General features: G+C 40.4%; 1 protein-coding gene across 2 annotated transcripts in view; it reads left to right on the top strand.

Annotated features, from left to right (window-relative positions):
- LOC123633893 (myomegalin-like) overlaps window positions 1-21,100 on the top strand; it is a 31,159-nt gene extending 10,059 nt beyond the window's left edge. Inside the window, exons 1-8 of one of the 2 annotated variants that reach the window (XM_045544898.1) lie at window positions 7,367-7,534; window positions 8,468-8,679; window positions 12,595-12,830; window positions 13,923-13,974; window positions 14,842-15,017; window positions 17,892-18,116; window positions 19,416-19,547; window positions 20,873-21,100. In XM_045544898.1, the coding sequence (XP_045400854.1) occupies window positions 8,567-8,679; window positions 12,595-12,830; window positions 13,923-13,974; window positions 14,842-15,017; window positions 17,892-18,116; window positions 19,416-19,547; window positions 20,873-20,964 (1,026 nt within the window). In that variant the 5' untranslated portion in view covers window positions 7,367-7,534; window positions 8,468-8,566 and the 3' untranslated portion in view covers window positions 20,965-21,100. Of the gene's footprint in view, window positions 1-7,366; window positions 7,535-8,467; window positions 8,680-12,594; window positions 12,831-13,922; window positions 13,975-14,841; window positions 15,018-17,891; window positions 18,117-19,415; window positions 19,548-20,872 lie in introns of those variants that run through there. The other variant, XM_045544897.1, reaches the window with a different exon arrangement.
- The last annotated feature ends 5,986 nt before the right edge of the window (window positions 21,101-27,086 follow it).

Genomic DNA, 27,086 nt, shown 5'->3' with positions numbered 1-27,086 from the left:
CAATACAAAAGCTATTTCATCTTTTTTGAAGTAAGGACTTAAAAAATTGGTCAATTGATCAATTAAAAGTTCACCTGTTTGGCTAAGATTGATCAAATTGATTTTTGAGCCCCATTCTCTCAGTTAGGCCTAGACTTCCTAGAAAATTGAATATAAAGCAGAGATTCCCAAACTTTCTTTGCTTATGGCATCCTTAGTATACCAGTAATTTTTTCACAATGTCCCCAGACCGAAAGAAATAACTGGCAGTTCTGTTTATTAAGTGGTTAGTTCCAAACAACTTAATAGGTATTAAGTCCTACCAACATAGTAGTCAGTTGAAAAAATAGTACACACAAATTGAAAGAAAAATCATAATTTATTTAATTCCTAAATAGCCCCAACTGCTGTACTTACTAATGGGTGAATGTAGCTGTTGGGCACTGCACAACTTCTCAAATTTTCTCAAACTACCATCCTCAGTTCCTGTTTGGTACTTGTTCAGAGGGTACTTGCTTTTTACCCAGCAACCACCAAACCCAGCTTTGCAGAGATACAATGTCATGGAAAGAAATGTAGCACGATCTAATGCTAGTGAATTTTACTCTATGTAAATCATATTTCAATAACCTGAGCAACGAAACAAAACAAAAACCAAATGACACTACCAAAGTTTGGCAGGATATGAAAGACTGGGAACCCTTGTTTACTTCCAATGTGTGGCTGGTTCAACAACTTTGGAAAATTATTGGTGTCTACTAAAAGTGATTATAGATATAAATCTAGACATGGATATACATATAGATAGAGATCTAGGCATATATGTATATATGCTATAACCCAATAATTACAATTTTAGCTAAATAATTCTAGAGCAACACTGTCCAACATGATAATCACTAACCATGTATGACTATTGAGCACTTGAAATATGGCTAATGCTATATGTTAAAATGATAATATTTTGGCTATATCAAGTTAAATAAAATATAATATTAAAATTATTTATTTGTTTCTTTATACTTTTAAATATGTCTACTAGAAAATTTTAAATTACATTTGTGGCTAGTGTTATATTTCTATTGGAGGCACTGTCCTAGAGAAATGTGTGCATATATACACCAAAAGGCATGTAAAAAATGTTCATAATAGCTTTATTCAAAATGGCTTTAATCCAGAAACAACTCAAATGTCCAAGAACAGTGAATAAGTATATTGTGATATATCCATATGATGAAATATACATAGCAATAAAGAACTACAGGAAAATAATGGATGATTCTCATAGACATAGCTTTGAGTGGAAGCAATCAGACTATCTTCCTTCCCACCAAAAAATTTCTAGAATATATACTTTCTGATTCCATTTATATGAATCAGAACATATATGTTTAAAGAACAGGAAAAACTAACTTATGGTGATAAATTTACAAAATAAAAAAGCTAACTCTGTGGAATATTGCCTGGAAAGAAGCATGAGGAAGCTTTCTGGGGGGCAGAAATATATCGCATCTTAGTTTGGGTGGTGGTTATTCAAGTGAGTTTATATCAGTAAAGTCTTTTAGCTGCACATCTAGTACACTTTATATTCGATATAACTTAATAAAAGTCATTAAAAAGCTACTTGATTAGCTAAGGTTTAACAAAGTAATATCGAAACTTATTCTTTTGGTTAGGTCTAGGCTAGGATGTAAAGTGGGTTCACCTTAGGAAACTAGAAAAAGAAAAGCAAAGTAAATCCTAGGTAAGCAGAAATCAGTGAATTTGAAAACAGGAAAACAATAGAGAAAATTAACAAAACCAAAAGCTAGTTCTTTGAAAAGACCAATAAAATTGATAAATTCCAAACCAGACTAGACTAATCAATAAAAAAAAGAGAGAAAACACAAATTACTAATATAAGAAATGAAAGAGAGGGATCATTACTACTCAACCCATGGACATTAAAAGAATAATAAAGTAATATTATGAAAAATTGTATGCTCACAAGTTTGTTAACTTAGATGAAATGGACCTATTTCTTGAAAGACACAATCTAGTAAAACTCACATAAGGAGAAGAAGATAATATGCATTGGCCTATATCTATTAACAAAATTAAGTCAATAATTAATATCAAAATATTTATTGTGATACTTTAGTGTCCTCATACTTTTGGTCTTCTGCTTATTTAACAACATTCTAATGACTGTCTCCCTTTTTGTGAGTAAACTTGTGAGAGATAACTCATTCAAAGTCTCTCATTTACTACTAATATTTAATGTAATTTTTCATATTAACCTCTATATACACAATATATCCAGCTTGAAAATATATTCTGGAGTGGAGACACTTCCATGGAAAATTTAGCTCCAAACCGTTGGAAGACAAGTCTAGCTTGGTCTTTAAATAAAGCCAGTTCCCAGTCAGTGTATGATTTACAAACTCATTGTAATTCTCTCTGTGTCTAAACCTTTTTGCTTCTGCATTTGGGTTCTTTCCCCTCACCCCCTGCTTCTGAGAGGTCTGGGAGACTTGCAGTCCTTTTGCTTTGCCCCATGATGCACTTTCACCTCAGGGGGAACTTGGAGAATGAAAGGACAATGGCACCCAGAGTCAAAGGCCCTGAGATTCCAGAACTTCCCTGGGCTCCACCATCTTACCCCCAAACCTTTTTCCTTTTCTGTCCTCTAAGGCCATTGTTTCTGTGACTTTGATTCTTATTCTGCAGTCGTGTCTGTCCAACAGAGGAATTAGCTTTGCCAAATTCAGTTAAACACCCTACTTGGGAATCAAATCTAGTGTCCTAGGTGGGGATGGGACAAAAATTCTATCAGTGACCCAGAAATGCAGACTTGACTGTCTTACTCTTACCTCACCTAGTCCACACAAATATTGCGTAGCTCTTTGTAGTCTCCCACCAACCAAAGCCCAGATTTGCCTTTTTGTTCCTGGTTCCTTCAAAAACATGGCAACCCATGTGAGGCATAGCACCTCACATTTGGGGCAATGTCATGCCACGGCAATAGAAATCAGCCTGGGAGGACTTGGCAGAAGGTACCACTGGGCAGAGCTCTGTGACCAACCCAGGCAGCTGAGACTCCACTGTGAGAGCTGATGCAGTCCCTTGAAGAAGGTGTGGGGATACGATGAGGAAGGAAAGGCGACAGAAGAGACAGCCCCCTGGGGCAGAACTGACATTCAGCTGTATCTAAGCAGGTGGAGAAAGCCACTCAGTATTGTTACTCAATGTGGGATCTTATGAAATCTTTATATTGCTATAAGGAAATAAAAACAAATGCTTTTTGAAATAATGGTTATATTCTAACGTGTGCTGTCCTCTACTGTATCCATTAGCCACATGTGGCTATTTTAAGTTTAAATTAGTTAAAATTAAATAAAACTAAAAATTCAGTATCTCAATTACACTAGCCACATTTCAAATACTCAGTTGGCACATGTGACATAGTGGCCACCAGATTAGAAAAGGCTGATCTAGCTTATTCATGTGGCTCAGTCAGTTGCACCCAAAATTTCTGATTTTAATGTCTTGACCTCTTGCTCAGCATTAGATTCATTTTAGTTCATTAGTTCATCCCTGGTTGGAGCAGCTCCTGGGTTTGTACTGATCTCTAGGTGGTTCCTGAGCCTTGACTGAGACGAGGGCCTTAATATTTTCCAGTAGCCAGTAAAGAACCATTTCATGTCCTGGCTCTTGCTGGGTTTTCTTACATTGATCACCCCAGTCCCAGCATTGCTGTAGGTTACTCTAAAGGCTTCCACTGCCCAGGCCTCAAGGGATTGCTTGTGGATGCTCGTGAGTTCTGCTTTCACCCTACCTCCTCTGTCTTTCCAGCAAAGACCCCCAAAGGGTCCTAACTGGTGGAAAATGTTCTCATCTTCTCCACCTGTGAAAGCCAAGGTTGTCATTCACTGTAATTCAACATCTATTTAAATCTCATGAGGCATCAATGTTAGGCTTTGGCATCTAATAGACATGGGCTTGACCTTGGCTCTTCCCCAGACTAGCTCTGTCATGTCAGTAAATTTTGAATTTCTTGCATTTTCATTTCGTCCTCTGTAACAATGAAGATCGTATTTACTTTGAATTACTGCTATGAGAATTAAATTATCTATTATACTTTATGCCAAGTCACTATATTTTTGCTTGCATTTTAAAATATTTTAACATTACTTTATAGTTGCATCCTGCTCATGACAATTCATTCTGCTATTACAGTTATGGTAGTGACAAAAAATTAATTTTAAAAATATATTTTTCTAAGTAAAAAAAGTGAATTAATGTAAAGAAAATATTAAGTAATCAATGGTAAAAGTACATGGATATGGTCAGACATGCCTAGTATCAATAACAGTATCAACAATGCTGCTATAATAATAATTCTTGTAGAAATTTTTTTGGATGTGTACCTTCATTTTTCTTGGGAAACAAATAGAAGTAAAGTTGTAAGATCATAGGATAGGTGAATGTTTAACTTTATGAGGAACTTCTAAAAAGTTTTCCAAAGTGGTCGTGCTAGTTTACAGTCCAACTAGCATCACACAATAATATCATAATACAGTCTAAAATGGGTGGGGGAGGATTGGGCAGGAAATACGACTTTGAAAATCAGTTTTTCCAGACTATGTTTCTTCCTCTTCTGTCAAATCCTTAGAAGGATGTGCTGAGATGGCTGTGGTGACACCAAGTGGCACCACCAGCCTATCCACGCTTGATGGTAGAGCCATAGAGACAGATAACCAGAACATCCCACCCAAGTCTTAGGCTCATAATCTCTAGATGGGAATCAGTCCATGGTATACTGGAACCAGGTAAGGTTGCTAAATTCACAGAAATCCTGAGAACCAGTTATTAAACACATGTTATTAAAAATTAAAGTACATTAACTTACAATTAAATAAATTATAGTTGACCCTTGAACAATACAAGTTTGAACTGCATGAGTTCACTTATATATGGATTTTTTTCAGTAAATACATTGGAACATTTTTTGGAGATTTGTGACAGTTTGAAAAACAGTGGAAATATATAGCTTAGAAATATCAAAATTTAAGAAAAAGTTAATTATACCATGAAGGCATAAAATATATGTATATCCTAGTTTATTTTATCATTTACTACCATAAGTATACACAAATCTGTTATAAAAAGTTAAAATTTATCCAAACTCACAAACAGACTTACAGACAGTACATGGCACCATTCGAAGTAGAGAAAAATGTAAACCAATGTAAAGATGTGGTATTAAATCATAACTGCATAATACTTACTGTAGTCTATACCATACTACTGTCATAATTCATTCGTAGCCACCTCCTGTTGCTATTGTGGTGAGCTCAACTGTTGCAAATATTGCTTAAAATGTCTTGTGATGCTAGTCATCTCTGTGTGAGCAGTTCTTCTTTCCAGTAAATTGCATATCAGAGTAAAAAGTGATCTCTCGCAGATCTCACATATTTTTCATCATGTTTCATATGGCACTGTAAACCTTGAATAACATCATTGGACCCATATGAAGTACCACTAGTGATACTGGAAATATTCCCAAGAAGAAGAGAAAAGCAATGACATTATACGAAAAAGTTGAATTGCTTAATAGGTACTGTAGATTGAGGTCTGCAGCTGCTGTTGCCTGCCGTTTCAGACAGATAATTCATCTTGTAAATGGACAACATAAACTTAGGGTACAATACTATAAATGTATTTTTTTCTTTCTTATAATTTTCTTAATAACATTTTATTTTCTCTACTTTATTATAAGAACACAATATATAATATATATAACATACAAAATATGTGTTAGTTGACTGTTTACGTTATCAGTAAGGCTTCCAGTCAACAGTAGGCTATTAGAAGTTAAGTTCTGGGGGAGTCAAAAGTTATACATAGATTTTCAACTGCACAGAGAGTTGACGCCCCTAACCCCTGCATAGTTTAAGGGTCAACTGTATATCAAAAACAAAGGTAATAAATACTCCAAACTCATGACCTAATTACTTTACATTTACGAATATCTGTGCCCTTGAGGTTATTGTGTCTAATATATTTTTTCATTGTCATAAAATACACAGAACAAAATTTACCATCTTAACCATTTTTAAGTGTACAGTTCAGTGGCATTAAATACATTTACATTATTGTGCTACCATGACAGCTATCTCTTTTCACAAAACTCTTTTCATCTTGCAAAACTAAAATTATTTACTACTTTATAATATCTTACCATTCTTTGTTCCTCCCAGTCCCTGGCAACCACCATTCTACTTTCTGTCTCTATGAATTTGACTACTCTAAGTACCTCATATAAGCAGAGTTATATAATATTTTTCCTTTTGTGACTGGCTTATTTCACTTAGCATAATGTCTTCAAGTTTCATCCATGTTGTAGCATGTGTGAGAATTTCCTCTGTTTTTGAGACTGAACGATATTCCATTACAGATATATACCACATTTTGTTTATCCAGTGAACCATTGATGGACACTTGGGTTGCTACCACTTTTTGGCTACAACAAATAATGCTGCTATGAACATGGGTATACAAATAATCTCTTTGAGTTGCTGCTTTCAATTCTTTTGGGTACATACCCAGAAGTAGAATTGCTGGATTGTATAGTAATTCTATTTTAAATTTTTTGAGGAACTGCCATACTGTCTTCAATAGTGATTGTACCATTTTGTATTCCCAATAGTGCACAAAAGTTCCAGTTCCTCCACATCCTCACCAACACTGTTATTTTCTGGGTTTTTTGTTGTTTGCTTTTTTAAAAAATAGTAGCCATCCTAATGGATGTGAGGAGGTACATCTGCAGTATTTATGTGGTGGAAATACTATATCATGATGTGCTACTCAGCATCTCTTTCCAACTCTATTCAGTGATGGTAGTTTAAAATTGGCCATGGTGACAGTATTAACCCAATGAAAACAGGCAAATACTACAAATGAGGACTGTATCCCCAGAAGTGCTTGTTGCTAAAGATTTACCAGCACACCAATGAAATGGAGGCCTAGGAAGTGGGAAGCAAGGTTGGAGAATCCCTCCCTGCTGTGCCTGTGACTCTCTTCACAGTCTCAGCTGTTATGTCACTAAAAACTACAGCTTGCATTTGCCATACATCCCCTCCCCCGTGTGGCCTAGATTATACCAGGGTCAGTCAAAGGCCATTTTCAATGGCTTTGTGGCAGCCCAGGCAACTCTTATCAAGATTTGAGTGAAAGAATAAAGAAATCCATTAGGTTTATGAGTCAGCAGCACATTAAGTTTCTGTTACTCATATTCAAGGAAACCAATAAAATATTTTAAGGACTTGGACAAAGTGAAAAGTAACCTGTAGAGCCAGAATGAAATTCAAAACAGACATTAGCAAAGTATATTTACAGAGATCAAAAGAAAAAAAATGCAAAAACAGTCCTACAAATAGCAAAGTTGGGTAGAGGAGGGAGTTTGGAAGGTTAAAATTGACCTCATGTTAAATGAAAGCCCTACATGTTGCTACTGCAAAGGAAAGGAAGTCAATATTGCATTGGGATGTATTAGTTATTATGGAATGAAAAGGTAAGACATTATTATGCTAAATTTATTAGTCCCACTTAGAGTATTATACTGCAGTTTGGTCACCACGCTCTTGAAAGAATGGTGAAAACCTGGAGAGTTCCCAAAAAGGATCAGAAAGAATCACTATAAGTTTTAAAATATTCATTTAAGAAAAGCCACAAGAATTATTTTTATTGAAACTGTTTTCAAGAAAATAAAAGGTGCTGAGAAAATGTTGTTTTGATGTTTTCTATGCAAAGCAAGATTGAACGAGGAGCAATATGCTATTTTGGTGGGTGGGGGAGGCTAAGGAATTGATTGATTGGTGGTATCAGCCAAAGGGTACACAGGTATTAAAACGAGATGAGAGACACGTCCTCTATGACAGCATCCTCCAGGAAGACACCGGCAGCCTTGTGTTGAGTGTGGGAGGGTATCAGAAGCCAGGGCTTCCTCGAGTTCTGGAGATACCTCCACATTCTAATTCTATGATTGTGATTTGAAGCCCAGCACCCTGAGTCTTCCCTACTGTTGATGTCCAGAGACTTGGGATTGGAGATCTGGCATCTCAAAATTTTTTTAGCCTTCATGACTCTCAAAACTTGCGGATGATAAAAATGCTTCCTGACTTCTGAAGGGACATTCCCTGGGAACTTCAAGAGTCAAAAATATTCATCCCTTCAGTTTAAACCCCATTTGTTTTCATTCATTTATTTCATTTATTTGCCTGTTTTTTCTTCTATGACACCCTCCTCTTCCTTCTAACAACATCTCCCCCTCCTTGCTGCATCTTCCCTTTACCCAGTGGGTTGCCAGGGTGCTCTTCAAGGGGCCACATTGTAGGCTTCACCGTCTACTTCCTTGTAGGCTGTGCTCTTGAGAGTCTATGCTCCTGTGGGATCTTCTTTAGTAATTTAACTTCTTCAAACTGTGTTTTTGCTTCAATTCCTTTAGGGAACTTTGGAGAAAAGCCTGGTCATTGTGGAGACCTAGACACGTTTCTTCTCCATCCTTCCTTTCAAAGGAGTCTGTAAGAGAGCTCTTCATGAGAAAATGAAGGCTGGGATGCATCACCCCTTAGAGAAGAAGGGACCTGCTGAGAAGGGAGCGAATGAGCAGAAGACTCAGCCTGAGGAAGCAGGATTGTCCCCTGTGTCCCACAGTGGGTAAGAAAGTCTACTCAGAGCCTTCCACTGTCAGAATTAAGTCACTGCTGTCACAGCAGCTTTCAGGGTCTGCACCCAGGCTCTGTACCTTAATGCAAGGCTTTCTCTTAAGACATGCCTGGAAATTCTTTAGAGAAAAGTCTATAAAATCTTTTTTACTGATTATATTGTTCAGAACAATTTCGTTTTATTCTAACAATGCATATATTCACTAAATGTATGATCTTCATGACTACTTGAGCTGGAAATCTTCTAGTCTTGTGAGTGATGCCTCTCCTGGATTGACAGGAATACGTAACAATCTCCTGTTACCTCAGATATTTGGTGATGCTGAACCATCAAGAGGAGGTAGGTTTATACAAAAGCCCCTCCATCTCCACTCCATTATCTATAGAAATTTATGTCCCTGGTTTTAGGAATGGCAATTTTGATAAGCTCAATTTTTAAAATAAGCTTACAAAATTGCCATATAGTGGCCTGTTGGCTAGACTTATCAGTCTGTCTTTAATGGCTGTTTTTCCATAGCTTTTTGGAGGCACTCAAATAATATGGGGTTAATCCATTTCACAATTGCCTGTGAGCACCAGGTACTGAAATACTAACTTATCACTAATTTGCATAGTGATTGGGGCCCAGCTTTGAAGGTGATTCAAATTCTGCTTCATGCCTCATTTAGTCACTGACCAATATGTGCCACTTAAATTTCACTGCCCCAGAGAATATTAGAGCTAAAATAACTCTAGAGTCAGATGATACCATTTCCTCACTTCAGAACTGAGAACACTTAGGCCCAAAGAGACAGTTATTTGATTAAAGTTTCACAATAGCCTTTGGCAGAAGTAATAGAATCCTGGAGTCTTGGTGTGCAAATCCTACACTACACCCACTTTGTCAAATACATTTTTCAAAATTATACTCTTGTGACTGTTCTTATTTAATAGACTTTATTTTTAGAGTATTTTTAAGTTCACAGCAAAATAGAGCAGAAAGTACAGAGAGTTCCCATATACCTACCCCCTGCCCCTGCACAGGCGCAGCCTCCTCCACTATCAACATCCTGAACCAGAGTGTTGTGTCTGTTACAATTGACCAGCCTACATTGACACATCATTATCACCCGAAGTCCATAATTTACATTATGCTTCACTCTTGGTGTTGTACATTCTATGGGTTTTGACAAAAGTATAATGACATCTATCCACCGTTATAATATCATGTAGGATATTCACTGCCCTAAAAGTCCTCTGTGCTCTGCCTATTAATCCCTCCCTTCCCTTTAACTCCTGGCAACCACTGATCTGTTTACTGTCTCCATAGTTTTGACTTTTCTGGAATATCATATAGTCAGAATCATACAGTATGTAGCCTTTTCAGATTGATTTCTTTCATTTAGTAATATGCATTTAAGTTTCTCCCATGTCTTTTCATGGCTTCACGGCTGATTTCTTTTTAGTACCAAGTAATATTCATTGTCTAGATGCACCAAAATTTATCCCTTCACCTACTGAAGGACATCTTGATTGCTTCCAAGTTTTTGCAATTATGGAGAAAACTGCTATAAACATCATGTGCATGTTTTTGTGAGGACATAAGTTTTCAATTCATTTGGGCAAATACCAAGGGTTGCCATTGCTAGATCATAACATAAGAGTATGTTTAGTTTTGTAAGAAACTGCCAAACTGTCTTCAAAAGTGGTTGTACCATTTTCATTACCACCAGTAGTGAATGAGAGTAGCTGCTACTCCACATTCTCACCAGCATTTGGTGTTATCAGTGTTTTGGATTTTGCTATTCTAATAGGTGTGTGGTGGTATCTCATTGTTGCTTTAATTTGCAATTCCCTAATGACACATGATGTTGAGCATCTTTTCATATTCTTATTTGCCATCTGTACATCTTCTTTGATGAGGTATCTGTTCAGGTTTTTTGCGCATTTTTTAAATGAGTTGTTCATTTCCTTATTTTTGAGTTTAAGAGTTCTTTGTGTATTTTGGATAATAGTGATTTATCAGATATGTCTTTTGCAAATATTTTCTCCCAGTGTGCAGCTTTTCTTCTTATTCTCTTGACAGTGTCTTTTGCAGAACAGAAGTTTTTAATTTTGATGAAGTCCAGATTATCAATTATTTCTTTCATGGATTGCACTTTTGGTGTTGTATCTGAAAAGTCATTACCAAACCCATGGTTATCTAGAGTTTCTGCTGTGTTATCTTTTAGATGTTTTTTATAGTTTTGTGTTTTACATTTAGGCCTATGATCCATTTTGAGTTAATTTTTATAAAGAATGTAAGGTCTATCTCTAGATTCATTTTTTTGCACGTGGATGTACAACTGTTCTAGCACAATTTGTTGAAAAGACTATCTTTTCTCCATTATATTACCTTTGTTCCATTGTCAAAGATCAATCTGCTACATTTTGTGGGTCTGCTTCTAAGCTTTCTATTCTGTTACACTGATTTGTGTATTTGTCTATTCTTTCACAAATAACACACTGTCTTGCTTACTATAGCTTTATAGTAAGTCTTAAAGTCAGGTAGTCAGTTCTCTGACTGTTCTCTTTCAATATTGCATTGGCTACTCTTGGTCTTTTGCCTCTCTTTATAAACCTTAGAATCAGTTTGTTGATATCTTTAAAATAACTTGCTGAGATTTTGATTGATATTGCATTGAATCTTTAGATCAAATTGGGAAGAACTGACATCTTGACAGTATTGGGTCTTCCTATTGATGAACATGGAATACCTCTCCATGTATTTAATCCCTCTTGGATTTTTTTTCAAAAGAGTTTTGTAGTTTTCCTCATATAGGTCTTTTACATATTTTGTTAGATTTATGCCTAAGTATGCCATTTTGGGGGGTACTGATGTAAATGATGTGATGTTTTTAATTTCAAATTCTACTTGTTCATTGCTGGTATATAGGAAAATGATTGACTTTTGTACATTAACTTTGCATTCTGGAACTTTGCTATGATCACTTATTAGTTCCAGGAGGTATTTTCTTTTTGCCAATTGTTTCAGATATTCTACATAGATAATTGTGTTATCTGTGAACAAGACAGTTTTAGTTCTTCGTTTCTAATCTGTATACCTTTCATTTCCTTTTCTTGCCTTATTGCATTAGTTAGGAATTCCAGTATGATGTTGAAAGGGAGTGGTGAGAGGGAACATCCTTGCCTTGTGGCTGATCTTAGTGAGAAAGCGTCTGGTTTCTTGTACAATGTCAGCTGTAGGGTTTTGCAGATGTTCTTTATCAAGTTGAGGAAGTTCCCCCTCTATTCCTAGTTTGCTGAGAGTTGCTTGTTTGTTTGTTTGTTTGTTTTTGAGACAGGGTCTTACTTTGCTTCCCAAGTTGGAGGCAGTGGCATGATCATAGCTCACTGCAGCCCAAACTCCTGGATTTATACGATCCACCTGCCTCAGCCTCCTGAGTATCTGGGACTACAGGCACACACCACTGTGCCTGGATAATTTTTAAAATATTGTTTTTTTGCAGAGACAATGTTGCCCAGACTCGTCTTGAACTCTTGGTCTCAAGTGATCTTCCCACCTTAGCCTCCCAAAGTACTGGGGTTACAGGTGTGAGCCACTGCACCCAGCCTGCTGAGAGTTTTTATTATGAACAGGTGTTGGATTTTGTCAAATGCTTTTTCTTCATCTATTGATATGATCATGTGATTTTTTTCTTTAGCAGAGGGCAGGGAAAACTACACTCTTAGAAGGGGTCTTTCACATAGAGACCATTTTTATTTTTCTTTCTTCCTTCATTCCCTCTACCATATTCAGGTCACTAAACATGTGCTAGAATTCAGTGTGGGGCCTCCTTTGGTGAGACTCTCAAGTACCTTGTGCTGAAGCACCATAACTTATCAGTCACTGCTTTTCATCCTTACTACTTCTTTCTTTCCACTTTAGGAAATATCATTCCTTGATCCAGGATCAGGCTCGAGAGTTGACCCATCTACGGCAGAAGATGAGGATTGGGAAAGCAGTCTCTTCCCTTCTCATCCAGCATGTCAAAAACACAGTAAAGACCTTTGAGGAACTACTCAGCAGCAATAACATTGACCACTACATGGAGCAGCACTTCCGTGAGCAGCTGGCCAAAGGCAGCCAGCTGGCAGAGAGCCTTGCCAGCAAATTCAGCACTGGTAAGTTGGCCACACAGCTTGGGAAGACTTTCAGTCCTTCTCAAGGTCCTAGGTTCACACAAGCCCACACCTATCTGCAAGTCCTGCTTTGTAATCACCACATTTGGACCATGACAGGGTGAGGACAGCTGGTGAGGAGCTCCCAGGAGAAACACATGGGGTTGAGGATGCTGTGATGATCGTCAGCATCTCCAACCCTCATAGAATGTGGCCATTAGGACAGGAGGCATTTCTAAGGGTGATGGCATTTATTTGAAACTAATGGAAGAAAGAGAGAAGAAACAGGGGCAGCTGGTTGTTGTGAAGGGCCTTGAACTAGAAATCCTAAGACTCTAGCTCTAGTTCATACCTGTTCATTATTTGCTCTGGATAGCTTAATATCTCTTTTGATTTCTGTTTCCTCACCTAAAAAATTAGATAAAATAATACCAGCCCCTGAAGGTTGCATGATTATTCTAAGGATCAAGTAAATAACATTAATCAGTACACTTCAAAAAAATGATAATCATGCTCATTTTGGCATGGTTTAGGCACTGTGAATACCAACCTGTGGGAACATTAGTTATTTCAGGAGCTTTTACATATAATTTTCCCTAGAGCACCCAAGGGCACATAGTAAGAGAAGGCTTGAGGCCACTGTGCTGTCTCCTAATGGCAGATGCAAAGGCAGGACAGGAATGTCTGTCATCTCCTCAGAGAAAAGAGTAAGTTCTACATGAAAGCTGTTACGTGACACATAGCCATGGGTCTGGGGTACCAGCTTTGTGCCACGACTTGGAGGCTCTGGCTGGAGTGGTCCAGAGGACAGTTAGATAAATGTCACACAATCTGTGGGAAAAAGACGTATTTAGAGTTTTGCTGTGACTTAGGGCAGAGCAAGAGGAGATGATGATCTTTGTGGTGGGCTCAGGAAAGCCTACCAGGCAAGCTCTCTAAAGACTCAACTCAAAATCTGGGAAAATTCAGAGAATCCTGGACTCAAGCATCATGTAGCCATGTCTCTGATCCTAGATAGAACCAAGTGTGTGTTTGTAATCTAGGAAATGAGACTTGCTTAAATTATGACTGGTCCTGTTTGAATTTGGTTTTCAGATGACTATGCAAGTAAGAAGAGTCAAGCAGGACGGGCGCCTCTGACCCTCAGGTAACTCCAGATTTTCAGGGGCAATGAAAGATGCCATCTGGCGAAGAATCCAGAAGCAAGGGCCAGAAGATCAAAGGAACAAAAGCTCACATACCCAGTAAAAAAAAAAATAGCTTATTGTATTATTTTATTTATTCACCAAACCATTATGTATCCTCAGTGACAAGGTAGTGTCATTTCCCATTTTAAAAAAATTTATTATTATTCTGGTTCCCATTCTCACATTAATTCACCAATTTAGTAATATAAAGCAGCTCTAACCTAACTATCTAGGTCTTAGGAGTCTCCTGAACCCTCAGGGATCACCTTTGATTTCCCCTGGCTGTTTAAAGGCCAGGATAAGATTTTATCTGGTTTCTTCAAGGGTGACTCAGGGAGTACTGGCAGATGTTAAATAGCTACAAATTTTCTTTGCAAACAAAGGTTTCTACTGTATCTCTATACTTAGGGAAGGAGGTCTAGAAACTGCAAGACATCTGGGAGGCTACATTGCCTTTGCTTCAGGCACCAGTTTTAAATAGGCTACTGCAAATACTGTTTAACAGATTATGTTCACAAAGTGAATTCAACTCTTCCAGGCCTCTGGGTGTCTTGTGAAGGAAACATGAGTGTTATTTAAAGGGCCTGATGGGTCTTCTCTTTTCCTCAGGATGTTTGTGGCCAATGCACTGGACACTGCTGCTTTCCCTGCCCCATCCCCCACTCCCTCCATCCTCCACCCCTAAACTGAAATGAATTATTTGGCTGCTTCTCTGAAGGAATGATCTTCTTAACCTCTCCTTGGCTTTTCCTGTGAGACTCCAGATCACTACAGCTGTGGCATTCAGGTGACATTTATTTTTCCTTCTGTCTTTCTTACCCCATCAGTATCTTAAGGGAGATGCATAAGAAGAGCAAAGTGAGGGAAGTCCTAGAGACCAAACAGGATGCCGGGTCCCATGTCTGCTCCAGCAGCCACGCCCAGTCTGCTGCCCGTTGCTCCCGCAGCAGCACTTGTCCACGGTTTTGTGAGCAGAAAGCGCATCCTGCAGTGGATGCAGTCAGTGAGTACCCACACACTCCAGTTTCTGGGTGCCAAGAGGAGGCATCTTTGTGGCCAGGCCCTGTAGATCCACTGTGATGTCCCTGGTTGGGCACAGCTCTGGGGCTCAGTGTCAAGCAAAGTCCCCACGGGTGTCAGGTAGCTTTTCTCCATTCCTAGTCTCCCATGTCATTGGTCACTAGACACTCTGGCACATACGTGGTGTTGGACTTGGGAGGAAAGGGGCATGAGCTGGGAAGGAGAGGGAGGGAGCAAATACTCCTTCACCACTGCAACACAGTCATGTTATCTTCAGACCAGGGATGTGAAGGTGGCTAACATTGTGCCTCTGATCCTCGAATCCTTGGGGTGAACAGCCATGGTTTCTATTTTCTGTTCACTAAATTTTCTTTATCATTTGTGGATTTACAGATCCCATCCATCATCCTAATAATTCTGTAAAATCCTCTAAACTATTAATAACAGGGACATGTCACGAGGTTCAAGCTGAGTCTTTCGTCAACCCCACCAGTATGGTGCCCCACCCCAGATTCCCCTAAGAAGGCCCTTTGGTAGCCTTGGTAGAGGTAGGAGGAGAGTAAGTTTTAAATCAAACCTTCATTTTCTCCTACTCAGTTTTCTCTTTAATTTCCCTCCTGAGAAAAGTGTTCAAAATTTTAGGCAACTATGAGTCAAATCCTAATGTGGGCAACACCAAGAAATCATCCTTAGTCCCTGGCTATGTCTGATTTTTTCACTAAATTGACAATTTTAGGCAGTGAATGGACTATAATGGGTTTTGACCTGGTACTATTCCTGTTTCTCATTTCACTCTGAGGAGTAAAGCAGCAAAATGTCTCCCCTAGGATTACAGCAGCCAAGGAAATTCACATTTACAGAGTACCTATTATGCTCACATTATTGGCCACTATACATATGTTGTCTCATTTAATTGGCCCACTGATCCCCTCAAGCAGGTGGTCATGTCCTGGTTTTATAGCTGAGGGCTCAGAGGTTCAGCAAAGTCAAAGGACTTGCTGAAGACAACCCGGCTTGGGGCAACATTCACTTCATTCTACCTGACTCAAAGCTCAGGCTCTGTTCACTATACTCCGCAGCCTGAGTCATCAGGGACTATGTAGAGAGGGTGCTCACCTCTTTCCAGAACCTCTTTTCCCAGGCTTCTGGAGCCAGTGTTTTTCCCGTTCCATTCTTTCTGTCCCATGTGCCCAACACAAAGCTCTTGCTTCTACAAACAGTACAAGACAAGGGCCCAAAGGACATTTCCATGTTCTTATAGCATCATTAAGCTGTGAGATGCCATGTATTTTCTGATTCTACAATCCCCCAAGTAAGAGTACCCCAGGTATTGTTTGGACAGGAGCCAGACAATGTGAACTGTATTTAGAAATTATTTTTGCAGTGTTGTGAGCCATTCTAGTTGGGATCCAAATCACCACTTGCCTTACACAGACTCCCTCAGCTTCAGTAGAGATCCAGAATCAGTTGAGGCAGGAGGACAGAGAAACCAACAGGAATAGCAGCAATGCTGTCTACGTTCTCTGCACATTGTCCAGAAGTGGAGGCTATTTTCCCTACCTCCTCCAACAACCTCAACATAGAACAATTCCCCTGAAGAATCAGCTGGTGTGTTGCTGGTGAGGACATAGACTGTTGAGTGAGTAGTCACCTATTCCCAGACCAGCAAAATGCTTCCTCCCCTCACTCTCTTGACTCCTAAAATTAGCAGTGAGTCCTGCTGTTAGAGGAAATATTACTCAAGTACCTCTCTGGAGTCGTTTTGGCATTGGGAGCCATAGAGAGAGCTGGGAAAGGGGCCCCCATAGTTTTCCTGTGTGTGCACTGTGACCCTGAGATATTACATCCAACCACTATTTCTTGATGTCATGGTCCAGGAGATGCCAGTAACTTTGGGGTGAAACTTATAATCCTTGGCAAATGAGTCTTCATCTAACTGATATTCAACAGTAGGCTTGGGATCACTGACATCTACCTTAGTCTTCATTCTCTGGATTACTTTATTAGTTTTCTAGGGCTTCTAAAATAAAGTATCATAAACTAGGTATCCAAAACAACAGAAATTTATTCTCTCACATTTCTGGAGGCTAGAAGTCAGAAATCAAGTTGCCTTCAGGGCCATGCTCCCTCTGAAGGCTCTAGGGAAGAATCCTTCCTTGCCTCTTCCTAGCTTCTGGTGGCTTCTGGGAGTTTCCTTGGCTTCTAGACATGTCACTCCAATATCTGCCTCTGTTGTCATGTGCTCTTCTTCCCTGTGTGTCTCTTTATCTCTGTCTCCTCTCACAAAGACATCAGTCAAAAAAAAAAAGATGAACTAGCCCCTCTTGTATTATCCTGGGTAGAGCTGGAGCCCATTCTTCTAAGTGAAGTATCACAAGAATGGAAAAACAGGTGCCACATGTACTCACCATCAAATTGGTACCAGTAGATCAACACTTATGTGCACATATGGAAGTAACCTTAATCAGGGATCAGGCAGGTGGAGGGGAAGAGGGGATGGGTAAATTCACACCTAATGGGTGCAGTGCATGCTGTCTGGGGGATGGGCAGGCTTGTAGCTTTGACTCAGCTGATGCAAAAGCAATTTATGTGACCAAAGCATTTATACCCCCATAATATTCTGAAATAATAAAAAAAGACATCAGTCATGTTGGATTTAAGGCCCACCTCAATCTAGTATCATCACGTATTAACTAATTATATCTGCAAAGACCCCATTTACAAATAACGTCACATTCTGAAGTTTTATGTAGATATGAATTTTTGGAGGATGCCATTCAGCCCACTATAATTACTTTTAAAACACTTTATTTATGACTTCCCTGTTTGTTTCTCATTCACATTCCTTTCTGGACAGATGTCAGCCACGCTGTTCCTGCTGACTCAGCTGCATTGCCCAGCAGTCATTCAGGAGCTAGGTCTGCCCAGACCTTCTGTCCTCCATGTGGCACCACCCAGCTGACCAGGACACCAGAACATGGCAGCAGTGGCCTGTGGGAAGAGATGAGACCTCAAAAAATGAATGCATCTGGGGACCTAGCCGCCTTCTCCTCTTTGTATCGGCCCAACTCCAAATCCTCTGGTAAAACACAAAGGAGCAGTTGGTGAAATAGGGCCCGTTGGCAAGAATGACACATTCCTTTCCTGGCCAGAGGATGTCCTATAGGTCTGCCAGAGAATGAGATTCCAGCTCAGTGCCTGTTCTTTACAAGTGTCTTTTCCTACCCTCCCCTCCCCGCAAGGGACTTACCCTGGGCAGGAGAAGAAAGGAAGTTGGGGCACTTGGAGGTGCTCTGCAATGAAGATGAGTTACCTCACATTCACATGCTCCTTTCTCTCTGTGATACAACCTTCTTAGGCCTAGATTTAGACTGTTCTAGAATACTAAACTCAGACTTCCATGGGGAAAGTCTTCCTTAGGTCAAGGGCTACTGTGGGATGGGAAACTATTTCTATGTAATCACTCACCCCTGCACACCCACACTCTCTCTCTCTCTCACACACACACACTGCATACAACAACATGCCAATCCTGCCCTCTGAAATTTTGTTTGTGGATTTGGCATCAGGCAACCTGGCACCCCATGGCTAGGGCTGCAGCTGTGGAGAGGAATGGCTTGAAGCAGCTCAGTTTCTGGATCCCAGTTAGTGTAACAATAAGACATTTTAAATTCTCAGAGAAAAACGTGACCCTAACAAAATGTCCCAGTGGATAAAGCCTATTCTTGGCCTTTTTCTCTCCTGTGTTCATCTTTTTCTTTCCTTGGAGATTGTTCCCTTCTATCCTGTTCCACCTTCAGGTCCTAACACCTCTCCAGCCCCTTCCATGTTCCTCTTCCCCAAAATTGGTTTTAAAGGAAAACATTTAGTATCACTCACTAGTCACACCTGATTTAATCTCATATGCATTTACCTTGGTCCTTCTCTCTATAAGTAAGTCAATGTTAAAGGTTGTTCGGTCAGGGATCATCAGGTAGGAGAGGCATGAGGTAGAGAGGGAGGCCTTCTGGATTGTTAGCAGTCATAGTGAGGAGGTAGACAATCTTTCCCATTGCTAGGCCAGTCCTACCCAGAGGCTTTTAGCAGTTTCTCACCCCTATGGTTCCAGCCCAGTGTCCTTCTCCCTTAGAGTACTCAGCCTCTGTCTAAGGAAGCCCTGCGAAGTTCCTTCACAGGGAGTTATCTTATGATTTAAAGTCCACAAGCTCTTAATAAAGTTGCCTGGTGCTTCCTGGATGCCCAGGGGAGAGAAGGAAGTTGACAGAAGGGTAGAGATAGGCAGGGATCTTGCAGAGAGATCCCAGGCAGGTCCCACAGCTGCCCAGGGACAATCAGACTTCCCCATCCCCTACCTCTCCCATATCTTGGTGATATGTAACAGGGGCTGACCTGCTGGAAAAGAACCTTGTTGAGATCCAGAACCTGCGCCAGCGATTGGAGGAGTCTGTCTGCGTTAACGATCGCCTGCGGGAGAGGCTGGAACATGTGCTCAGCAGTGCTGACCAAGGAAAAAGTAGGAAAGGCTGAAATCTTCTCTTTCTGTCCACATCTAGGCAGGCTCAAAAGGGCATATAGGTTTTTGGGACAGAAGTTTATAGTTTTAAAGCACATTGATGTGCATTATTTTCACTTGTTCCTTACAATTAGTTCAGATAGGGAAGCAGGGAAAGTACCTTGTCCCCACTTTATAAAAGGAAGAGTGGCTTGCCCCAAACAGGGCTAGGTCTCATTCTCAGGGCTGTCTGATGTGATGCCCTTTCTTGTAACTCCTTATACCACCTGGTTCTGTTCTTGGGCTGATGGCCTGACTGGCAAATGGTAGCACCAAGGTTTCTGTGGTGCCCTCTTGAACAGAGGGAAGGCCATATCCCACCTTCATGCCACTGTCATATGCCTGGGTACCACCTGCCACTGTTCTTCTGTGAATGACCCTTATTCCTACACTCTTCACCTTGAATGCTTTCACTTGAAGACCAATTCTTCCACATCCCTTCTTCTTCCTTGTTAAGGCCAGAAGAATGGTGACAAGGGCCCCTACAACATCACAACAGCAGCCACTTGAGGGAAAGAACCTGATCCATACCTGCAGCCGTGGCATGTGAAAGTGTGTGGCCCACTGTGGTATGCCCAGCAAAAACTGAGCCTTGGCCACATCACACTGCTGTCCCAGTGCATGAGGCCACTAGATTTTCTGCTAGGCTGCGACTAAAACTTTGGTGGGCACAGGAAAGTATGTCTTGGAAAGCAGCCACTACCCAAATGTGTGACTTCTCTGGGTTGTTTTCATTCCCTGTGACAGTATCCACCTCTGTCTTCCATGGGTAGTACCTAGATTCTGTACTCCAGCTCTACAATAAGAAAGGGCCTCAGGGAAGCAAACTGGAGTTTTCAGACTTACAGAGGGAAAAATCAAAGCTAAGATCAATTCCATATCTCCTTCTTTCTGCAGCAAAACCCAGTTGGAGAAGCAAAGAGAAGAGGTAGTACAAAAAGTGCCTAGACCCACACAGCTCAAAACTATGATAGTTATTCTCAATCTAGATAAGGCTACTTCTTATAAAATCCCATCTACACATTCCCAGACTCCTCGTCCCAGGAGTAGATAGTTTTGGGAAATCTACATTTCATGTATAAGTCCCTTTCCCCATCTTTGCAGATAACTAGAGAGTCACTGGCTGTCAGCTAAATAGCAGCTTGGTTTCTCTCTTCCTGTCTTTCCCACTTCCAGCTGAGTGTGAACCAGGAGGGGAAGGAATATCAGTTTTTATTTGGCTCAGGAGTGATGAGAACTCCCTAAGTCCCTCTGGAACTTCATTAAAGCTTTCTCTCTTCCCCTAGGTACTGCCCAGTCAGCCCCAGATGTGTCTGTCAAAGACCCTCGTTCACATACTCAGAGTCACTCTTCTGGCTCTGGTCAGGACATCCTGTGATACCTGGTAGGCCTAGAAGAATGTTCTCCAGAACTTTCCCAGACCTATCCAACAGCATTCTTGGATGCAAACTTGGAGGCATCAGACATTATCTTTAAATGAATAGATCAAATTAATAAATTATTATTTAAAATTGTTTACTTATATTTATTGAACACCTATAAAGAGCAAAATTTGAGTAGTAAAGAATAAAACCCAGAATGGCCTGGAATTCATCAAAAAGTTTAGAGGAGAAATGAGTTTTCTCTATTAGCAATCTCTGTTTCAGAAGACTAGAATGAAAAGGCCACCACTGGGGGAAGGTAAGAAATATTGACAGTGGAGATGCAGAATTCCTATACTCCTATTACATGCTTGGAAAGAACAGAAAACTAATCATCTATGAAAAGACAGTTGGATGAAATCTGAATCTTTTAAAATGAGAACAATTTACCAGACCCACATGAGCTCCATTCAAGAGAATAACAGAACCTGCTTCTCAATGGGAATAAATATTGAGAAGTTATGAAGATCACAGTTGCTGACTGGGCACAGTGACTCATGCCTGTGATCCTAGCACTTTGGGATACCAAGGTGTGAGGATTGCTTGACATCCAGAGTTCAAGACCAGCCTGAGCAACATAGAAAAAACCCTCTCTCTACAAAAAAACAGAAAAAATTAGCCAGATGTGTTGGCATGTGCCTGTGGTCTCAGCTATTAAGGAGGCTGAGGCAGGAGAACCACTTGAGCCCAGGAGTTGGAGGTTGCAGTGAGCTATGACGATGCCACTGTACTCTAGCCAGGGTGACAGAGCGAGACTCTATCTCAAAAAAAAAAAAAAAATCACAGTTTCTTCAAGCCTGAAAAATAGCAACTTGTCAAAATTTCAAAATTATGAAAAAATATTTTAATATATAGAGTAAATTTTATTTTGATCTTTTGCAAACTAAGAATAGATTGATATTAATTAGACAGTATGTAAGCACCTAGAAAAGATAGGCACTGATAGCCAGAATGGTTCACTAAGAGGAAGTTAAGTGACATTAAATTAGAAGGTCAAAGGAAGTGCCCAGAGGGTTGAGCCAAGGGTAAAAATTAGTCCCAGGTGCTCTACATTCATCATGGTATAACTCAGTTTTAAGAATACTTCTGGATGCCAACTTTTTTCTAAGAGATATATTTTAGCTAGAGTTTTCATAGGATGATAAAGGAATATTTTATAAAGAAAATCTACCTGAGGAAAAAATACTGTATTAATACAGTATCATCAAATATTTGAATGGCTGCCATGTGGAATTGAAATTAGATTTTGTCTATGAAGTTAGAGGACAGAATGAACACCAGTGGGTGGACTTGATGAAGAGAGAAATTTCTACCAACTGGAACTGTCCCAATAACAGAAGCAGCATGCCTCATTGTGAGGGAGCTCTCTTTTTGTCCCTGGAAGTGTTCAAGGCCAGAGTGGATGGATGTCTCCTCAGGAGGAAGGTCTCAAAGGGAATGCCTGAAAGGAGAGCTTGCTCAACTAGGCATCTTAGGAGCAATCCAACCGTAGGTTTTCTATGATTTTTTCATCAATATTTATGGCTTGGTCTTTTAAATAGTTTTATTGCATAGTTTTTATGTGCTTGTCTTCATTAGATGTTACCTTTTTCAGCAGGTTATCACAGAGGTGCCCACACCACCTCGACAGCTCCTACATTCCCCACCAACCTCCCACACATATACCTACCTGGCACATCTCCTGACGCCTAGACACTATGCTCAGTTTCCTGGAATTCAGACACCCCTCCTATTTCATTGAACTCAGAGAAGTACAGGCCATCCCAGGGGCCATTGTGTAGCTATAGTGGGCCGGCTCCACTTCAGATACCAGTAGTGGTTCTTCCCTCTGCTTTTGCCTTAGATCTCAACGTCAGTGTGGGTGTGGTGGCGGTCACCTTCCAGCTGACAGCACTGCAGTACTGAGAACTTGCCTATTTATCCCCCTCACAATCTGGGCTCAGCAGAGCACTCAGGGGAGATGGAGTTCCTGGGGATTCTCTGCTATCCTTTCAATCCCAGCTTCAAGAGTTCAAACTGAAGGTAGAGTAAAAGAAGGTGGAGTGACAGTAGCTTTAATAGAACTGGAAGGAGAAGCAACAGGAAAATTTGTAATTCCAAGAGGCATGTCTGTCCTTTCAGATAAAGACTTCAACTAATGTGGCCCCCGTTTTATGAGCTGAAAGTGACCAAGGCAAGACAGTAGTGCCTACATTTATAGACTCCAATATATTTGATTATGGGATATAGGCCCAGTCCTCACTGGAGGGGTTATGTAGTAGAAACTTTGTATTCTACATAATTTTCCTAAAAGAATAATAAATTCCGACATCTTAAAAACATCTGGCCCCAGATATTCAAATAAAGTATCCTGTGGTCTTTACTATATTACTTACATCTGCTTGTCCCCACAATCCACACTAGGCTTTGGGTTTTCCACCACTTACTGTTTTGGGGAGTTTTGCTTTGGACAAACAATTTAGGCTTTCAGGTATTTAAGCCTGACTCAAATTCCTCACCTGTAAGACATGATAATAAAAATCTACCGCATATGATTGTCAGGAGCATTGAGTGAGATAGTTTATAGAGTGCAAAGCAACATAAGAATTTGAATTAATAATGACAATGCATATTCAGTACATTCTCTCTTGTGTCTGGGGGGTGCTTTAGAAATGTACAAAATGCATTATCATTCCATCTGACGTACATAAGCTTCTTTCATTTTTCATTCCTTATGGACTCATCTTCCCTACTTTCTCAGAAGGGTATACTTAGCCCTTCCTCTCTCAGCATTCTTTCTTAATCTAATCTTCCTTATCATCTTTAATAAATGTCTGTACTTATGTTTAGCTCTATAAAAATAATAATAGTCTTCTTCATCTTCAAAAAGAGTGTAGACAATTCCCTCAGCAACCCACTCTCCTCGCTATTTAGCAACTAATTTTTTAGAAATGTAGTGGTGTTTGCTTGCGTTTTCCCTTTCCTCTATCCAGTCTGTCTTGCCAGCCCTTCTGTCTCAGTCACTGTTGGCATGCTCACCTGCCATGCAGGCTTGAGAAAGAAACTATGCCATGTTTACCAGAAAAGGGGTAGTTTTATCCAGCTGCTGCCTCGTGGCTTCTCTCATGAGATTCCTGCCCTTGTCTTCAAGCCCAGGGCACAGAAATAATCATGCCTGTGGCTTTTGGGTCCACTTATTTCTTATTGCCACCTAGAGCTCACTTACTACCATTGTTCTTTTTTCTATTGTATATGCTTGACAAAAGCTAATCCTTCTGTGTGGTTTTACATCTATCTATTCTGGGTTTGGCTGCTGTGGTGGTCACAAGAATTTTTGCCTTGTAGACCTTCCTAATACAGGGAGCTTAAGTGACTGAGGGCCCCAGCTGCTATGCTTTATAACCCATCTCTGAGGCTGCCCCTCCCACGGGCTGCTCCCTGCCAATAGCAGAGTACAGGGGATGCTAAGGCTGACCCATTCCTGGGAGACACGGGACCTCTTGCTGACTAACTTTGGCTTAATGACCCCATGATGGCTCCTCCATGGCAGGCAGTCTTGGACACTTCCACTCCACCTTCTCATTCTCTCTGCCTCACTCAGAGGGCACAAAGGCAGATGTGGTCATTTCTTTGCTTTGTATCTTGAAGCATATTTCATCCTTCCTAAGTACCTTCTTATTTCCTTTCACATGGGCATTTCCCCTAATGATGTCATTGCATAGAGGATCCAGAATAACACAGCTGCCATCCTTCCAGCCCCTCCCATCTCTATCTGCTGTGTGCACTTTGAACTCTGCTTGGTTCCAGAAATAATTATCCAGATATTTCTCCTCTCTCCATTCCTCACCCTGCCTCATAGCCACAGGGGAGACTGTGCACTGTTATGCGTAATAGCGCATTTATTAAGCCCATAAACATACAAGGTGTTGTGCTGATCACCCTTTATTAGGTTATAGTCACCTGGCACATACCCATGAGCACAGAACATCCAGAGAGCAGAACAAAACCATTAAATCAGAAAGAGATGAATCACACGTTTGGGAATGTTTAGAGGTTTGGTAGCAATGCGATTTTCATGCCTAGTGGGGATGGGGAAGGTAGTCACCAATATTCTGATCACCCTGAGAGGGCTTCAGGGATGAGCAATGAGTGCTGGACTAGATGAGCCACTGAAGTTTTATGGATGGGTAAGGGATGGCCTCTGTCTTCAAGGAGTTCTTACATTAGTGGAAACATGAATTCAAAAAACAAGAAAATACTAAAAGCATAGTGATAAAAATTGCCAAGGGTACACTGAGGACACAAAGGCAGATGTGGTCATTTCTTCTTAAGAAAAAACAGGAAATATTTCAGAGAGATGGGGCTGAGTGTGAAAGCTTCAGTGTTCTCTAGGTAGGCAAGTGCATTCTACGTCAGTACTACAACTTAGTGAGTATGATTGAAACACAAGGTGTGATTTGTTGAAGGGCAAAGGAGCCATTGCAAAAAATAAGGACCTTAGACTTCAGAGAATTGTGCAGTCAATGTAAAGCTTAAAGGGACAGGGTAGGAGGAAGTGACAGTCTCCTGACCTGAGGCTAAGAAAACTCTGAGACACATCTAATTCCAGAGTTCTCCTGCAACATCACACCAACCTACTGATAAAGAGACTCTGCCTGAAATCACACCTTTTCTTGGCTCGTCTGTCACTCTGCTGCTTCCTATACTCCATTCCAGATCTCAGGGGAGCATTGTCTTAAGAAATCATTGGGATGTAAATCCTCATCTCAGGATCTGCTTCTAGTAAATCTGCCCTGGGATGACCTCAACATCCAACATGTCCTTCTGATTCAAAAGTGTTATAACCATGAGCAAGAGCCCCCATATCTAGGCCTCAGTGAGAACTGTTGGTCAGAGTTGAGAATGACAGTCCTGGCCTCAAGTTAGTTTCCCTGTCAGTATCAGGTTCATAGACCTGTGCTCATCGTCATGAGTCTTCCAGGTGCCCAGTAGCTATACCCAGTGGCCTCATCAGAAGCTGTTATCACCTGAAAGACTTTAGATGATACACTAAAGGGAAAGGGGAGATCAATCCAGAAATAGGTGCAGAAGGCAGGGTTTTAAGATATAGAACATGTGATGCCTTAGATTTCCTTACTTCTGATAGAGAGCCTGACCCTCTTCATCAGGGAAAATCAACAAAGACCTTAAACTTAACCAGCATTCAAGAGAAGAGCCTTGAGAGGCTCCTTATCAACAAACATGAGTGCCAAGGGAATGGAATAAAGAGGAGGAGAACTTCTAACACTGCCCCTGGGCTGCTAGAGGTTTAGTGACCCTGAGGCCAGAGGATGCAGTGACGGGTAGAAACCTGTCTCAGATGTGCCTGAACTGTCTATGACATGGGTAACTATGGAGGCAGGGAGAGGGAAATGGAGGCAACAAGAAGCAACAGAAGAATGAACAAGAGAGAATTGCTTTGGAAAACACTTACCATGTCACACTTGGGAATGGACAGCAATTCTGCTTAGTTGTACCATTGCAGTACATCACATGATACTTTGAATAAGTCAAGGCTTAAGTCCAGTCCCCCAGCCAGAGTCACAGAGCCTACCCTGCACCCACACATATACACGGAGCTATAAAGTATTTACTGCTCTTCACCTGGCAGCTTTAGCTCATCATAACACCTTAGAGATTCATTCATGTTGTCACAAGTAACAGTCATTAGTGCCTTTTTATTGTTGAGTACTGTTCCATTGTATAAATACACCACAATTCACCCATACCCCTATTTATATCCTTCTACTTCCCACCTCCACTCTCATCAGTTTTCTCTCTCATTCTCTCCTACTCTGCTCATTCTCCCATGGTCATTCTCTTCTCTCCTTTTATGTTTCCTTTGTTGGGTTTTGAATATGTGAAATGCAACTCCTTTGAATCCTAACAACATAAAATATAGGGGAATGATTTTGATTTAGATAAAGGGAGTATATTAAGCCAGTTTTATAAAAATGCACAGAGATACAGGAAGGTGAAACAATAATTAAGACGACCTGGTCATGAGGAAATGATTTGCTGTAAACAGGCAGAGAGTATCATCTCTGTGCCAAGGAAAGGG

Source organism: Lemur catta, chromosome 3 (genome assembly GCF_020740605.2).
Source record: "Lemur catta isolate mLemCat1 chromosome 3, mLemCat1.pri, whole genome shotgun sequence".
Lineage (NCBI taxonomy): Eukaryota > Metazoa > Chordata > Mammalia > Primates > Lemuridae > Lemur > Lemur catta.
Note: the sequence above shows the minus strand (reverse complement) of the source record. Positions and strands in the feature narration are given on the sequence as shown.